Genomic DNA, 18657 nt, shown 5'->3' on the forward strand with positions numbered 1-18657 from the left:
GTACCTTTAAAAAACTTAATAGGCAAAGAGACCTGCTGAATATAAATGAGTTCACTGAAACTGAGGTAAGATTCAAAAATACTTTTTCAGATTCAAGGCCGTAACGTGTCTTGAACACTGGGGGGATGGACCAAACCATTTTTGGTGTGGGGGGTCACGGGTGTTAAGGTCACAAATATAATGGTCCTCTTTGGTTCGTTAACATATTAAAGGCACTGAATGCAATTTTCTGAATAAAGGCTTGAAACGCGATAAAGGCCAAACATTTTATACTTCTTGGTTTGAAAATATAGATGTTTTTTAAAGTTCACACTGTGAAAAAAACTGAAAACAAATGTTGGGAAAGTTTAGTCTCACCAAGTGCTCTATATAGACATGTGCAAAAAAATTGACCAAGTAGTCACAGTTAGTGGTCGATCGATATGGATTTTTCAATGGTTGATGCTGATAAACTGGAGAGCAGGTTGGCCAATGGCCGATATATATGCTGAAATACATAATACAATTTAACAACAGCATGTACAAAACATTTATCTTTTTTAAACGTTTTAATTCAAATGTTAACATTATATACAAATCAAACAAAAATAAAGGATAGTGATAATGTTATGAATTAGGAAATTACATAACACACAAACAAAAGAAAAAAAGGATATGGGCTGTCATATGCACACAGACAATAGATTTCAGTAAAAAAAGATAAAAGATTGTTTCAGAGTGGAATTTACACAGAAATAACATTCTTAACAAAGTCCAGAAAGGGCTGCCAATACACAAAAACAATGGAAAGGTAACACTTCTGTTTATCAGCCAAGTGAATAGTTCACACGGATAAACCAATGCCGATAATTGCAAAACGGCAACACAAATAAAACTATATCAAGAAAAACATAAAGTTGTTTAATACCAAATCCCAGCAAATTTGTTTGCAGAACTTAAGTTAGCACAGAAATTGGCAGATTTGACTTGCACAGACATTCACATATATTTTATCCACGATCTATCGCCGTATGCAGGTGAGTCTGTTGTGTGACCACTGTAGGGGATTACAGCTTGGGCCCGTAGACCAGTAGGCTTGGAATGAAGACCAGGAGTCGAGGTGTCAAATTAGTTGAATTTTACTGAAGAGAGTTGTTTGCAAAATCAAATGGAAGAAGTCATCAGTACAACCTCGAAGACAGGAGAATCACAAACTGAACTCGGGTCCAAAAAAATCTATACATATATTCAGATACAGCATCAAGTTGACGTTAATGCTATAGCTTCTAGATTTGTGATTGGTTACAAGCGTAGATATAACATTTCTGAAAACGGACATCGTGTACTTCGTATATTTCATTGATTGTTGGCATGATACTTTTAGGTCCGTATATAGGCTCCAATGGTCTGAGTCAGGTCAGAGGCCATGGACAGTCTTCCCTTTATAGACAATAGTGGGTCTCTGAGGACCAGTTGTCCACCTCTCGACAGCTATTCTCACTTCATTGAACTCCTGAAACAGAAATACTTTTGGAAGCTCACACACACACACACAGTTTCTCCTATTCAAGGACTTATACTACAAAGCTTCTGCGGAGACTGGTCTTATCTTATTGGAACTTAAAACAGAGATATCTGTACTTTCTCTCAGGAAAGCTGAAGTTGTATTCTTGTTAACTTGGCAGAAAAATGATTAATCAATATAGACACAAGAGAAGCCTATTAGCCAGAAGACACTCCTAAAGCATGAAGACAGATATGGAATGGTCTCAAACTGCTTGTACGAGCATGACACCACAAAGAACATATATTAAGATACTTTGAATAATAAATCATTAGTTCAAAACTGTGATGAATATACTGATTAGTTCCACTACAATAATTAAATCAAAGGATATAATATCCAGGCATCCACCCCTTCACCACTGAGTACACGTGCCTACTGCTACATCACCATAGATCTGTTGTGATAACGCTAAAGATGCATTGTAGGCAGGGGTTCTGCACCTTTTTCAGCCTCTGCAGTTACAGGTCTGGAGCTTCAGTTAATGTTCACATCAACCATACGTATGGGGAACATTTTTAATTTCAGTGATTTGGACCGTGGCATGATAGTTGGTGCCAGATGGGGTGGTTTGAGTATTTCTGTAACTGTTGATCTCCTGGGACTTTCACACACAACAGTCTCTTGAATTTACTAAGAATGGTGCCAAAAACAAAAATAATTCCAGTGAACGGCAATTCTGCGAACGGAAAAGTCTTGTTGACTCAAGCTGAAAGGCTACGGTAACTCAGATAACCCCTCCGTACAATTGTAGTGATCATTTCAGATTGCACATCACGTCAAAACTTGAGGGTGGAACTCGACATGGTCTTGTGCTGTTGTAGCCCATCCACCTCAAGGTGGACGCGCTGTGAATACTTTCCAGATGCACTGTATACACACACACACACACACACACACACACACAAACCGATCAGCCACAATATTAAAACCACCAGCCTAATATCGGGTAGTGCTCACTCTATGCTGCAAAAACAACACCAACCCGCATCTCGGAGTAGCATTCTGAGATGATATTCTTCTCACCACAATTGTACAGAGTGGTTATCTGAGTTACTGAAGACTTTCTGAAGACTGAAGCCATTCTCTGTTGACCTCTCTCTTCAACACGGCATTTCCATCCACAGAACTGTCGCTCACTGAACGTTTTTTTCTAGAGTAAATTTTAAAGACTGTTGTGAATGAAAATCCCAGGAGATCAGCGGAAATACTCAATGAGTACAAATTCCCCTTGTAAAGGTAAAAAATCCCAATGGAAATCAAATTTAGCTGTTTAATGAAAAAGTTGATTTATGACCCTGGTTCTATCTGAACTATACAGAAGTTGAGAAAAGTGACTTGGTCTTGGAAAATGTCTCCAAGCTTCGTACAGATGTGTGCACATTTGCACCAGGTTGCTAATAACTCTGCACATCAATGCATTTACACTCACCTAAAGGATTATTAGGAACACCATACTAATACTGTGTTTGACCCCCTTTCCCCTTCAGAACTGCCTTAGTTCTACGTGGCATTGATTCAACAAGGTGCTGAAAGCATTCTTTAGAAATGTTGGCCCATATTGATAGGATAGCATCTTGCAGTTGATGGAGATTTGTGGGATGCACATCCAGGGCACGAAGCTCCCGTTCCACCACATCCCAAAGATGCTCTATTGGGTTGAGATCTGGTGACTGTGGGGGCCATTTTAGTACAGTGAACTCATTGTCATGTTCAAGAAACCAATTTGAAATGATTCGAGCTTTGTGACATGGTGCATTATCCTGCTGGAAGTAGCCATCAGAGGATGGGTACATGGTGGCCATAAAGGGATAGAACATGGTCAGAAACAATGCTCAGGTAGGCCGTGGCATTTAAACGATGCCCAATTGGCACTAAGGGGCCTAAAATGTGCCAAGAAAACATCCCCCACACATTACACCACCACCACCAGCCTGCACAGTGGTAACAAGGCATGATGGATCCATGTTCTCATTCTGTTTACGCCAAATTCTGACTCTACCATCTGAATGTCTCAACAGAAATCGAGACTCATCAGACCAGGCAACATTTTTCCAGTCTTCAACTGTCCAATTTTGGTGAGCTCTTGCGAATTGTAGCCTCTTTTTCCTATTTGTAGTGGAGATGAGTGGTACCCGGTGGGGTCTTCTGCTGTTGTAGCCCATCTGCCTCAAGGTTGTGTGTGTTGTGGCTTCACAAATGCTTTGCTGCATACCTCGGTTGTAACGAGTGGTTATTTCAGGCAAAGTTGCTCTTCTATCAGCTTGAATCAGTCGGCCCATTCTCCTCTGACCTCTAGCATCAACAAGGCATTTTCGCCCACAGGACTGCCGCATACTGGATGTTTTTCCCTTTTCACACCATTCTTTGTAAACCCTAGAAATGGCTGTGCGTGAAAATCCCAGTAACTGAGCAGATTGTGAAATACTCAGGCCGGCCCGTCTGGCACCAACAACCATGCCACGCTCAAAATTGCTTAAATCACCTTTCTTTCCCATTCTGACATTCAGTTTGGAGTTCAGGAGATTGTCTTGACCAGGACCACACCCCTAAATGCATTGAAGCAACTGCCATGTGATTGGTTGATTAGATCAGTGATTCCCAACCCCCGGTCCCCGGACCGGTGCCGGTCCGTGGACCCGTTAGTACCGGGCCTTAAAATATTCCCAGAATATTTTTTTTTTTTAATATACAATAATAATTGTCTTTTTTAAATGCTTTTTAACATGTCATGTTATTTAATCCAAAACATAAACAATAAATAGTTCAAAATAAATAAATAGATTAAAATGTGTTTCTTTGAGCGCCTTGCGATTGCTTAGCGTCGTATCTTAACGGACTGCAAAAAAAGCGCGGTGCACCTGAAGTGACAGAGAAGTATGTGGAGAGATGAGCGGGCCTCAGCAAACTTCAATGGCTAATTTCATTGCGAACAGTTCCGGTAAAAGGAAAGGCGATGACCAACTCGAGAGAAAGAAAAAGAAAAAAAGTCAAGCTTTAATCGTAAATAGCCTACGACACCTCATACATTAGGTATGGATTTACGACAACAGGCGATTCCGTAGCGCCAAATCAGTTGTGTGTTATTTGTGGTGAAAAACTCTGCAATGAAGCCGTCAAAACTTCAGCGGCACTTAACCACCAAACACCCAACTCTCAAAGCCAAGCTGGAAACCTGGGCACGGCACGTCAACCGGGGTGTTTTTGATATGTTCAGCAACTTATCCAGTTTTTCCGAGGATGCTGAAGGACTTGGCCAGTTGATACATTGCCACCTGACATCACTGTCTGATGAGTTTGAGCATTATTTCCCATCTGAAAAAGACCCAAGGAATGGCAAAGTATGGATGCGCAACCCATTCCAAGGTAAATATATGCACATTACATATTCATATATAACGCCCCTCACAAAGTATATTTTCCATTTAATTTTCAATTTGGCAAAATAGTAATTTTCAGATTTTTCAAACAATAATAGGCTACTTTTTATATTTAATATATTTAGAAAATATTATTTTGACTGTTGTGGACGCGCTCGTCCTGGAACAACGTGCTGAAAATGATAACAACCAATGAATTCACAACAATTTAATAAAATAGTGTTCTCATCGTTATTATTAGCTGTGCATTACTGTTTGAGCTGCGCGCGTTGAATAGATACCGGTAAACTGGAGCACTTTGTTAGCGCTTTATTTAACTCAAAGAAACATTCTATATGATATTAATCAGATATATACAAAATAAACATAACTTTACAAATTATATCTGCACAAAATTACGAGAATGCACAAGTGAATTATAGGTAAGTTACGTGCCATTCAGAATGACTCATGTTGTGGACGCGCTCTTCCTGGAGCAACGCGACACGGCAACTAAACCCAAATAATTCACAATGTTTTATTACAATATTGTTCTCTTTATAATGTTATATAATATGACAGTCCCAATAGTCATTATTAGTCGTACAGTGCCGTTTGAGCTGCGCGCGCTGAAGCTGAAGAGGATCACCGTACAATTTACTACATTAATTTTTAACCAAATGCATCCTGTCATGAGATAAATCAGATAAAGATAGGCCTACACAAAATAAACACAATATTACAACTTACATTTGCACAAAACAAAAGGTTGCGAATGAACACGCAAACTTAGTCATGATGGTGTAAAATAGTCCCAAACATATCTCCGGCGCGCTCTCTTTACATGTTTCGCGGTTGAGCAGCACGCACGCGCATGCTTATCGTCGATTAATCGTTAACATCCCTATTTTGCACCAAAACACCAAAGCAAATTACTTGTATGTGAAAACATTCATGCCAAGAATTAAATTCTAATTTTGAAGATGATGACGGTCAGAACCAGCTCTCATCAAGACAAGAAGACCAGCTGCTAGAGCTCAGAAATGACAGAGGCCTGAAAACTGTCTTTAATTCAACACCATTGACATCCTTCTGGATCAAAGCATCAATAGAATACATTGAGATCAGCACCCTTGCACTGAAGACCCTGCTCCAGTTCCCGACTTCATATCTGTGCGAGGCAGGTTTTTCTGCCATGACTGCCACTAAGACCAGACTTAGAAACAGACTGGATGTGAGGAATACCCTGCGTGTCTCATTGTCAACCATCAAGCCCTGGTATGATGTTCTTGTGGCTGCCAAGCAATCCCAGGGGTCTCACTGAGATGGATATCAGACTGTAAGCTGGATTTCGTTCATATTTGTGAAGCAGACCTTTTTAAATTCCGTTTTATTGTATCCTGGAATTTGTGTGCATTGTTTTGGATGCATGTTTTTTTTATGAATGCCCAGGAAGAACAGCTTGTCTTGTGCACAGCTACAAATAGTAATATCAATAAGCAGTTCATCCTCACATTAAAATAGTTTTGTTCTCATTGGTCTGGTCTGGTCTTTTTTGTTAAAGCTTAATCTCTAATTTTATACTTTTAAAAATAATTGGCTGAAATCACTGTGTGTTTGCTATTGTATTCTGAAACTGTCTGACTGTTGAAACTGGCTCTTATTTTCATACAATTTGCCATTACTGCCACCTGCTAGTAAGTGAGTGCTGTGTGAGTTGCTTTTGAAGTAGACCTAATTGTATGGGAGAAAAGGGAAACATTTTGTGAACCGGTCTGAAAGTTTAAAAAGATTGGTATACAAGTAGCTTTGTTGCCACCTAGTTCACTATATGCAAATAAATTATAGGCTGTTACTGTTTTACACAGTGATATGTTCCGAATCCAAACGATCCATCTTAAAATTGAGGCATTAAAATTGACTACTGGTCCTTGGAATTTTTTTTATGAATATGCTGGTCCCTGGCACAAAAAAGGTTGGGAACCCCTGGATTAGATAATTGCATTAATGAGAAATTGAACAGGTGTTCCTAATAATCCTTTAGGTGAGTGTATGTTGACTGATTTTGACTCATTAACAACAAACAAAATTAACCATCAGCCTCAAGGTAGGTGGAGCTCCAGGTCACACCTACCAATGACGTGAACCAATGGCAGAAAGGTGGTTTTTAGCAGCCGATAAATCTTTTCCTAAAAGTTAACCCGTGTGAACTGTTATGAACCACAACAACGAATGCAAAAACTAATTTTTGGTCAGATTTTGTTCTAAATGTGGGGGCAGTAGTTACTGGATATGATGTCACACCTGTTCATTTTTTTTATTTCGTAGGAAGTATATTGAGGCCTTAAATGGGGAATTCCCTCCACATTTTCAGATATGAATTTCAGGCCCTGAGTGGCAAAGTTTCTCTCCTGTATGAATTCTCTCATGTCTTTTCAGGTGTTCTGACCGAGTGAAACTCTTTTCACAGTGTGAGCACTTGTAAGGTTTCTCTCCAGTATGAATTCTCTCGTGTGTTTTCAGGCTTACTGAATGAGTGAAACTCTTTTCACAGTGTGAGCACTTGTAAGGTTTCTCTCCAGTATGAATTCTCTCGTGTGTTTTCAGGCTTACTGACTGAGTGAAACTCTTTTCACAGTGTGAGCACTTGTAAGGTTTCTCTCCAGTATGAATTCTCTCGTGTGTTTTCAGGCTTACTGACTGAGTGAAACTCTTTTCACAGTGTGAGCACTTGTAAGGTTTCTCTCCAGTATGAATTCTCTCGTGTGTTTTCAGGTTTACTGAATGAGTGAAACTCTTTCCACAGTGTGAGCACTTGTAAGGTTTCTCTCCTGTATGAATTCTCTCATGCGATTTCAGGTGATATAACTGAGTGAAACTCTTTCCACAGTGTGAGCACTTGTAAAGTTTCTCTCCAGTATGAATTCTCTGGTGTGTTTTCAGGTTTACTGACCGAGTGAAACTCTTTCCACATTGTGAGCACTTGTAAGGTATCTCTCCAGTATGAATTCTCTCGTGACTTTTCAGGTTTACTGAATGAGTGAAACTCTTTCCACAGTGTGAGCACTTGTAAGGTTTCTCTCCTGTATGAATTCTCTCGTGTGTTTTCAGGTTTACTGAATGAGTGAAACTCTTTCCACAGTGTGAGCACTTGTATGGTTTCTCTCCTGTATGAATTCTCTTGTGTGTTTTCAGGCTTACTGACTGAGTGAAACTCTTTCCACAGTGTGAGCACTTGTATGGTTTCTCTCCAGTATGAATTCTCTCGTGTGTTTTCAGGCTTACTGACCGAGTGAAACTCTTTCCACAGTGTGAGCACTTGTAAGGTTTCTCTCCTGTGTGAAATCTCTCATGTGATTTCAGGTGATATAACTGAGTGAATCTCTTTCCACAGTGTGAGCACTTGTAAAGTTTCTCTCCAGTATGAATTCTCTCGTGTGATTTCAGGGTTTCTGACAGAGTGAAACTCTTTCCACAGTGTGAGCACTTGTAAGGTTTCTCTCCAGTATGAATTCTTTCGTGCCGTTTCAAGTTGTCAGCCGTAATAAAGAACTTCCCACATTCAAAGCACATATGAGCTGCTACACCGGTATGTATTTTCTGGTGCTCTTTCAAATAGAACAGGCGTGCAAAACTCTTTCCACAAAATGAACACTTGTAAGGCTTCTCATTTGTGTGAGTTTTCAGATGTCGTTTTAGGTACTGTGCCAGAACAAATGTTTTACCACACTGATCACATTCAAATGGCTTTTCTCCAGAGTGACAAAAGAGATGACTCTTGAGATTGGTTGCATATGCAAAACTTTTCCCACACTGATGGCACGTGTAAGGTTTCTCTCCAGTATGAATCGTCATGTGATTACTAAAATAGCTTTTACATGGGAAACACTTTCCACACTGAGAGCAGGTGAAAGATTTCTTGGTTGTTCTTTGAGGCTTTTTGGGTGAGAAATTGTCTTCTGTCTTTGAGCCACTTAAAGATTTTTCTCCCGTTATGAAATCATGTTGTTGTTCCTCCTCCACTTCCTTCAGCTCTACAATAAACACAATAAGTTGGCAAAAATCTATTAAATAGGGACATATTTCAATATTTTTTTGAACCCTTTAATTGTAGAACAAGACAAATGTCCAGTATATATTTGTGATGTTTGCAGTGCAAAAGGATTATATTTATACAGGTTTCCTTCAGGTTTATAAAGCTAAATTTAAGACTTTTTTAAAACCAAATACAGAATATTTAGGAAAAACTTGAAGACAACACAATATGCCAATTTGTTCTTTAAATGTAAATGTCTAGAGAGCACACGAAGAGTCATATTTTTAGCAACACTTCAAAGTTTATAAATGCAACTTTCCACAGATCTCCATTACTTTTTAACTCATATTAAAAAGTATATTAAGGCTTGAATACCTCTGCTCTCAACCACCAGAATGTGGAAAAAACTTTTACTTTCTGATCAGACACATTTTATCAGCTATATTCCTCTACTACAGTGTTTCCCAAACTGAGGTATGTGAGGTGACAATGGGGGTACACAAATAAAGTTCTGAGATTAACCGTTCTTTTAATTTCATTAGTCTAAAATAACATTCAAACCCAGTTCATGTATTTCTCAGTGGAAAACATTATATTGTGTGTCCTCCAGTGTAGAAACATCAGAATGGTTGTCATTAAGGTCAGATAAATATGCAATGAAATAACCCAATCTTCTGTGGTAAAATCTACTCAGATGTCGTGCATCACACAAGTATCAACCTTTCTAACAAAGTCAAATTATTCCTGTGAAACACTGTTGATATTCAAACTCAACTGCCAAAACAAACACCCCCTCCCTTCAGTGCTCCTTTGGAAGCCCCCCCCCCAATTCATGCACGCGAGAAGGTTTTACGCTCACCAGCTCCAGACACTCATGTCTACTGCTACTAAATCTAACATCACAACAACAGCATATATGGGTTCAGTGAAACAAAGCAAAATTTATGTTATCCACCTATCGAAAAAAAGAGCAACTTCTGCATCTGTCTTCAAGCCTTTTACTCTCTGAGGTCTCTCCACTGCTGAAAAGCCTCGCCGATGTTGACGCGGCTCCTAGCCCTCGACTTATCATAATCCTTTTTTTTTTAGTTTATATTCATCTGACCTTTTTCTCTTGGTCTGTTTCTCGGCCACTTGTCCTCGGAGTTTAGAAAGTTTGCATCAGCCAGATCTGTCATCGCTCTTCTAATTAATTTCCCTCTCACTACCCCCCCACCCCCATCCTGTGCACATGCAAGAACCACCCCCTGTTGCTGATTGGCTGTTTTTACAAAACTATCCCTTTTAACCTTTTAATGAGATCATCCAATGGTTGTCCTGTGATCGACACAAGGAAACGCCGATTTATACAATCAAAACTGCATTTCATGATAATAATCATATAGACTGAATGTTACCCTCAGTCACCATTCACCTTTTTTCTAAACAATTAAAGTAAATGGTCATCCATCTCAAAAACATACCTGAAGGTATAAAATCATCATCATCATCACTCTGTTGTTCTTCTGCTGTGGTTTCATCATCATCATCATCATCTTCATCACTCTGTTGTTCCTCTGCTGTGGTTTCTCCTCTCATCTTCATCAGGTTCCTGCAGTCCAGCAGCTTCACTGAACACATCTTCACTGGTGTCTGCAGCATCTGCTGTTCATCATCATCACTCTGTTGTTCCTCTGCTGTTTCTCCTCTCATCTTCATCAGGTTCCTGCAGTCCAGCAGCTTCACTGAACACACCTTCACTGGTGTCTGCAGCATCTGCAGTTCATCTTCATCTTCATCACTCTGTTCCTCTGTTGTTTTCTCTTCTTTTATCTCCTGCTTCACTTCAATCTTCACTGGTGTCTGCAGCATCTGCTGTTCTCCAGCATGAATCACATCCACCTGCTCTCTCATGATGAACATCTGAACACAAAAACATCATCATTATAATGGACTGACATTCATCAAACTCTAAAACATTATTATATGATTATACACAAGAACAGATCTGTTAAACTTCTACTAGTAACAGGTCTACTAGAAAAAGTTAACATGCTTTAATGTTCAAAAATAAAATTCTCATACTGTACGTTTCTTTCTCCACTCTTAATCCTGTCTCTTTAAAGTCCCCCTTTCCGAAAAGCCCAGTCTGCTCTGATTGGTCGGTCAGCTGGCCTATTCTGTTGTGATTGGTCAACCATGTAGAGTGTGTGTCGGAAAAGTAAAGGCCCTTACCATAACCGAGTTTCAGTTCCCAAGTCTTGCTGAGCAGCTGTAAACACTATTGTAACTATGGCATCAGTGCCATCGGTTTTTGCTGCACCATTTTGAGTCCGATAATGAAAGTTTGGAAGAACAAGCTGATCGAACCAAACCACCTTCACAAGCACGACTCCAGCAGGACGTTTCACAGTGGTAAGTTTTACTTTTGTAGATTTCTTACAAGTACACTGTCGATATTGTGAACCTGACAAAGATTCAAGTAAAACTAATAGCAAAACTATTTCAACAGAATAACATTAGCTATCAGGTTAGCAGAGGCCTACAGCTGTGCACTGGGTGTACACCATTGCTACAACACAAAACTCTGCATTTGAACTCTCGGTAGCAGATAAATCCACAAATAATCAGGCATACTTACAGGTTGTGATCCTGAAGAGCCAGATTTTCCCAACAAATTGGGGACTGCACCATCTTTCAGGGGTAACCTGGACTCAAGATGGCACCTAGTATGGCTGCTGCGTTGCGAGCTCTGACACAACACTGCAGTTTATTTTTTGTTTTGTTCACATTTTTTTGTTTTTTTGTCTTGGATGTTGTCTGCCTTATTGTTTTCGACAGACAAATGCTTTTGGACATTGGTTCTGCAATTACACACCGAAAACCAGACTTCAAATTCCTCAATGCCGACCCGCTGTTTACAAACACAGCAGAGGAGCCCTATGTCTGGGCAGTCCGGCCATGGAAACGGAGAAGGAAAAGGGGAAAAAGAGCCGGCTTCTAATCAGAGTAAGACGTTGCGCAAATTGACCCCCGCTACCCAGTATTCTACTTGCAAACGTTCAATCTCTGGACAGCAAGCTCTGCGAGACGAGAGCATGGATCTTTCCAACGAGAGACGAGGGACTGCTACGTTATCTGCCTTACAGAAACTTGGATGTCTGCTGAGATTCCAGACTCAGCCATCGAACCCGCGGGGTTCTCTGTGTACTGAGAGGACAGAGCGAAAGACCTCTCAGGTAAAAGCAGAGGTGGTGGTGGTGTATGTTTTATGATCAACAAATCATGGTATGAACGTACATTTTTTCAAGTCTTTCTGCTCTCCTGGTCTGGAATATCTCATGCTTCTGTAACGACCATTCTTGCTACCAAGGGAATTCACAGCAGTCATTATCACAGCTGTGTACATCCCCCCACAAGCCGACACAGACCGGGCACTCAAGGAACTGTATGGGTGTATAAGTGAGCAGAAAACCGCGCACCCTGAGGCCACGTTCATTGTGACCGGGGACTTTAACAAAGGCAATTTTAAAACAATGCACCAAAATACCACCAACACAGCTTCAACACACGAGGGGACCGGGTTTTAGATCACTGCTATTCTCCTTTCCGGGATGGCTACAAATCCCTCACCCACCCACCATTTGGCAAATCAGACCACTCTTTTGATCTGCTTCTGCCCGCTTACAGGCCGAAACTGAAACAGGAAGCACCCACCCTCAGAATGATCCAGTGCTGGTCGGACCAATCAGACTCTATGTTACAAGACTGTTTTGATCACGCGGACTGGGAGATGTTCCGGTCCGCCTCTGATGACGACATTGAGGTTTACGTTAAGTGCGTAGAGGACGTTGTTCTGACCAAAACAATACGGATCTACCCCAACCAAAAACCATGGGTTAACAGCGATGTTCGCGTGGCACTTAGTGCACGGACCTCCGCTTTTAATTCCGGGAACGCGGAGGAGCGTAAACAAGCCAGTTATGCCCTCCGCAACTCTATCAGTGCAACCAAACGCCAGTACAGGCACAAAATTGAAGGACAGTTCAACACCACTGACTCTAGAATATGTGGCAGGGAATTAACATCATCACAGACTACAAAGGGAATAAAAACTCCGCTGTGAACACTGCTGCCTCTCTCCCGGATGAGCTTAATACATTTTATGCTCGTTTTGAGGACAATAACACCACCCTTGTGGAGAGAGTATTCACGGCTGACGCTACAGAGGATGGTTCACTCTCCGTCTCTGTTGCGGATGTAACCCGATCCTTCCGACGGGTGAACATCCGTATAGTGTTGTGTAATTATGTGTACATTTGATATGTAAATTGTGTTGTGTAAATCTGATGTTTATTGTAATGGTATATGTCTCGTCACTCATGACTGCTATGTTGCTCGGAACTGCACACAAGACTTTCACACACTGATGCACTTGCGTACATGGACGTGTGACAAAGTGATTTGATTTGATTTTAACCCACCTAAATTCGAAGAGAGGTTTTGCTTTTGCAGTGAAGAAAACAGCGTCTACTCGACATGGCGACAACACCCAACTCATCGTTGCCTCATCATTGGCTATAACTACATTTGTTTGAGGGCGGGCCAAAGTAGGCCGTAGGCGGGAATTATGCAAATGTGCTACATAGTGAAGTAGATACTTTACAGAAGAAATGGCTGGACTACAAACAGCCCGTTTCTTGTAGTTGTTGAGCAGTGCTGTCTGTATGAGAGAATAACTCCCTTTTGTAACTTTACAGACTTTTACATGCACAAAGAGCTATATTACACACTAAAGGAAAGATAAACCCCTCGGGTATGTTAAAAAAAAATTTTTTTGTTGTGAATATATGAGTTAATTAGACACAATTTTACAGGTATGAATCTTTAACACAAGTATGTTTAAATGACAGTTTCGGGTTATTGTTACAGTGAGATTGCTCCTCACTGTTAGGAAAGAATGATGCTGTTATTAAAACACATTAAAGAGCAAAAAGCTCTGACATTTCCAGCGGACTTTATTTAATAATAGGATCAAACGGGCAGATTAAATTCATATCAAAATGAAAATGTATATCTGCCAACACGAGAATCTTAATTTAAAGTGCTTGAGTTTAGCCACAGACAGACAGAAAGTGTAAATAATCTACTGGTTCTCAACTGTTTTGTTGTTTTTCTCACCGTAACAAAACAAACTACATCAGACGATAATGAGCTTCTTTTAAAGTCATTAAAACACCAAAGAGATAAAAACAACATGCGCAGAAAAATCTAAATCTGTCAATGTAAAACACACAAAACACGTACCGATTTTAGCGCTCAAACGGTGTTGTGGATCTCAGGTCTTCTTCTTCTTCTTGTGTTTTCTGCAACTTCTGGCGAATTTCCGCCTCCTGCTGGACTGGAGTGTTGATGCGTCGAAATAGCTGAAAAGCGACTGAGAGAGGAGTTGAACATCCCGAAGGAAACTAACTCTTAAAGGGGCAGGACTAACATTTCCAATACCTTTATTTTTACAGACTTATAGCAGTTATTTAATAATAAAACAAAGATGATGATTCTACAAGTTATTCAATATACAATTTTATCCCCCTTTCTCCCCAATTTGACATGTCCAATTCCCATTGCTCTTTAATTCCTCATGGTGTCACAATTACTCGACTCAATCCGGGTGATGAACCTCAGTTGCCTCCACTTCTGAGACAATCAGCCACCGGCGCCGGAACCAGTTTTGAAGTGGGAAGGCCACAAACTGAGCTGATTGTGATGTCATCACAACAACATTCCACAGTCAATATGTCCAATTTATAATATAGTTATTGTCCATTTATATTATAGAACTGGATAACTGATGACGTCATCACAGTAAAGCCACTGTGCTGCTATATTGCTATATCCAAACATTGATTTAATAGGAAATCACCTCATTTTAGTGAGTAAACATTGCTCATTTAATCACTGATTTCATATCTGCATGCACATCCCTTCAACTCAAACGTCCTACATGTTAAATTATATAAAGTCGTGAAATTTTCCTGTTTCTTGAAAGCCTGAACGACCCTAAAAAAAATCTAGTTCTAGCAAACAAGGTGCAAACTTGCCACAAATCTTCCACTCATTATTTCCACATGCAAATGAGCTTGTGATACGCTGCAAATGTTTGCCAGATGTTTGCAGCTCTTCACCGGTAGTGGTGAACCTGCAGCTCACCTTTGGCAACAATGGACAATTTGACACATGATTGCCAAAATGTTCATTTGCATGTGAAAATGATCATTGGTTTTAAAAGATGCATTTTTAAAGTTCACACTGTACAAGACAAATACTGTGTAATTATTGCTAGTAATTTGCCTGTTTCAGTCATCTTTTCTTTCTTTTTTGTGCTGTCTCACAGAAAAAGATTAATGTAATTTGAATTTCTTTTCATCATTGATGTAATTTATATAGTAGGAAAGTATCTGATCCATTACTCGCAGTAGATAAAGCACAATATAAGAATGTGAACCACCAATAAAAACAACAAGAACAACAAGAAGAAGAAGATCTGAAAGTTTGAGTGCTCAGTTCGGCATGTGGCTCAACTTGTTTAACTTAATTTGTGATATTTGTATTTGTTTTGATGTATATTTTCTGTGCATGTTGTTTTTATCTCTTTGTTATTTTAATGACTGTAAAAGAAGCTCATTATAATCTGATGTAGTTTGTTTTGTTACTGGTCATATGCAAGAGTCATAATGTCTCAGCTTCGTAAGTGTCATAAGTGTTCTGTTGTTGGCTGTAAAAGTGAACATAAGAGTCTTCATGCACTCCCGGCATCAGAGCCACTGAAGATGCGGTGGACAAGAGGGGCTGGTAATCTGGCATACCGGACATTTTCCCGGTGGGCCAACGCACTTTGGGGCCGATCAGGGGTAGACTGGCCATTGGGCAGAATGGGCTGCGATAAGCTAAAATGAGCCACCGCGTTATACACAACGGACCACAAAACGGCGCCGTGATATGCAGAAAAGGACAGCGAACACTCCCCCGCACAACTTCTGGGCCAGTTGCTATGTAACATCTCGGGTCAATTTCTCTTCCCATTCCAGCCCTGCCTGCACTCCAGTATTCACGCTGTCAGTCATATAGGTTCTGATTTGTTGTTTCTGTAGTAACCGAAGCATGAGCTGTAAAAGGGTGCGGGGAGCAGCAGCTCATTTGCATTTAAAGAGACACACACGGAATCCACGTGTTTTTGATTCCACCCAAAAAGATGCATTTATAACATGGTATAATAAATTATCTGTGGGGAATTTTGAGCTGAAACCTCAAAGACACATTCTGGAAACACCTGAGACTTATATTAAATCTTGTAAAAAGGGGCATAATAGGTCTCCTTTAAGTTAAAATTTGTGAGGTTAACTTTGAGGTGAATTTATATAGTTTCCTTTTATTTATTTTACATTGACTACTTCACTCGACCAACTTCACAATAATCACTTTCATATTTTATAGATTTTAACTTTAGTAAAGTGTTTGTTCATTTATACTCTGATACTCATGTGATCCTGTACAAGATTCTGCGTCACAGAGAAATTAATTGATTTTAAAACTGTTAGTACACTCTTAAATACTGTTTTGTATTAACGAAGAATATAAATGCACCAAAGTGAGGCTGAGCATGACCCTGGCAGAGTGTCAAGATGCAGCCATACGAACAGCTCCTCCCAGACTGGCAAACTGGGAGGAAGTTGACCCCAGCTGATGCTGTAAAGCAAGCACAATCCGCACTCAGACATGGAGACATAGTAGGACAGGTGCAACAAGGAAGAGGTGGGCTTGGACTAGGGACAAGTCGACCTGCATGGCACAAGGCAACACCTGCAGAGAGGAGAAAGATGGTAGTTGCAGAGGTCCGGCACCAACAGGAAGCAGAGAGATGCGCAAAGGCAGTGTCACAAGACAAGCAGGGCCAGTGGACTAACTGGGAAAACCTGGAGCACCATAAGCTCACTTGGAAAGATCTGTGGGAGATGGAAGGAAGCCAAATCAGCTTCAACATCAGGGTCACCTACGATGTTCTTCAGACACCCAAGAATCTTAACCAGTGGTTTGGAGATGATCCAGCATGCCCTCTCTGTCAAACCCCAGCAACTCTCAGGCACATCCTCACTGGCTGCAAAATCAGTCTGTCCCAAGGCCGTTATACCTGGAGGCATAACCAAGTCCTACGCCAACTGGCATTCATTATGGAAGGAAGGCGATCTTCCATTAATGCCCTCCCTCACCCAACATCTGGACACTCATCCACTATCCCCTTTGTGAGAGCAGGGCAGGGCCCAGTGAAACCAGCTGCAAGAGTGGATAGCACCCTCTTGGACGCCACACAGGACTGGAAAATGCAAGTGGATCTAGATCAGCAACTCAAGTTTCCACCTGAGATTTTAAAGACCAAGCTCAGGCCGGATCTTGTATTGTGGTCAACTTCACAGAAGTCCCTGTTCATCGTGGAACTAACTGTACCATGGGAGGCTGCAGTGGGAGAAGCGTATGAACGGAAAAAGCTGAAGTACACCGATATAGCTCTTGAGGCAAAACAACTAGGCTGGCGTACACAGGTACTTCCGGTAGAAGTTGGATGTAGAGGATTTGTGGCCACATCTATAGCCAGGCTCCTGAAGGGGGTGGGAGTTCGGGGACAGGCCTTCAGGAAAGCCATCAAATCAATGTCGAAGGCAGCAGAGCGAAGCAGCAGGTGGATCTGGATAAAGAGGAAGGACCCCAACTGGACTGCAAAGTACAATAAAGAGGAGTAAAAGCAGAAGGGGGCTCATCTGGGATGCCAGGTGTTGCCGTTGAGTCCTATGGAGGTGTCGTGGGCCTATCAACGAAACACCGGTGAAGGAGGATGCCCACCTGAAGACCCTGATGATGTTTTTACCCCTCTCCCCATTTAAAACAAGGAAGTGCTGATTATTAGGGATATTAACATCAAGTCCTAGAAGCTGAACTAAACTTAAATTCTGTCATAATTATTTGACCTCCTGTTGTTCCAAACTGACACGAATTTATTTCTGTGGAACACATAAAGAGATTTTAGGCTGAATGATATTCTCAGTCACTATTGTTACGACCCCAGTGTGGGTCATATTGTGTGGGTTCGGTTGTTTTTGTCACTTGTTTTGTAGGTTGGAGTTGGAGTGAGTGACGTCATGATGACTGATGGTTTACACCTGTGCTAGAGCTGATGCCGGCAAACTAAAGCAGCTCCCTTCGGTCGTGACGGCGCGCTCTCCCCTCGTGCCATTTTGTTGTTGTCCTAGTTATTGTCTTGTTCCCGTTTTGGTCTATTCTCTCACTGTATTACTTTTACTTTAATAAATGTTATTCCTTTTTGCACACCACTTTAACGTGTCATCTCCTTCTTTGTCGTGGCTTGTGAGCCGGCCGTGACACCATTTACATTCATTCATCTTTTTCAAATGCCTGGCCAATAAAACCGGGTCATTATTCCGTTCAGTGTTTTCCTCTCCCCTAAGTGACATCGGATTATAGTGAGCGATGGGACTCTGCAGTATTAAATACACCGATACAACCGCTGTTTTATTATGGCAAAAAAAGGATATCAAAGTGCGAAGTTTGGCTGAAGACGCTGACCATCAATGACTTTGACTTGGTCAAGGGCATGCCTGAGGTTTCATCTCTAGACTGCTCTAGAGGGAAATCCCTTTCAGGAAACCCCCAAATGGCAGGATGGTTGA

General features: G+C 40.9%; 2 protein-coding genes across 6 annotated transcripts in view; both read right to left on the reverse strand.

Annotated features, from left to right (window-relative positions):
• LOC127624992 (zinc finger protein 501-like) overlaps window positions 1–14270 on the reverse strand; it is a 231025-nt gene extending 216755 nt beyond the window's left edge. The window contains exon 1 of the mRNA XM_052100013.1: window positions 14225–14270. The gene's annotated coding sequence lies outside the window, so the exon portion shown is untranslated. The remainder of the gene's footprint in view (window positions 1–14224) is intronic.
• LOC127624957 (zinc finger protein 501-like) overlaps window positions 599–18657 on the reverse strand; it is a 256003-nt gene continuing 237944 nt past the window's right edge. For 3 of the 5 annotated variants that reach the window (XM_052099921.1, XM_052099920.1, XM_052099919.1), the window contains exons 2-3: window positions 10402–10840; window positions 599–8936 (exon numbers count right to left, since the gene is read on the reverse strand). In XM_052099921.1, the coding sequence (XP_051955881.1) occupies window positions 7273–8936; window positions 10402–10840 (2103 nt within the window). In that variant the 3' untranslated portion in view covers window positions 599–7272. Of the gene's footprint in view, window positions 8937–10401; window positions 10841–14224; window positions 14260–18657 lie in introns of those variants that run through there. The other 2 variants (XM_052099918.1, XM_052099938.1) reach the window with 2 other exon arrangements.

The sequence above is a fragment of the Xyrauchen texanus genome, chromosome 31 (genome assembly GCF_025860055.1).
Source record: "Xyrauchen texanus isolate HMW12.3.18 chromosome 31, RBS_HiC_50CHRs, whole genome shotgun sequence".
Classification (NCBI taxonomy): Eukaryota; Metazoa; Chordata; class Actinopteri; order Cypriniformes; family Catostomidae; genus Xyrauchen; species Xyrauchen texanus.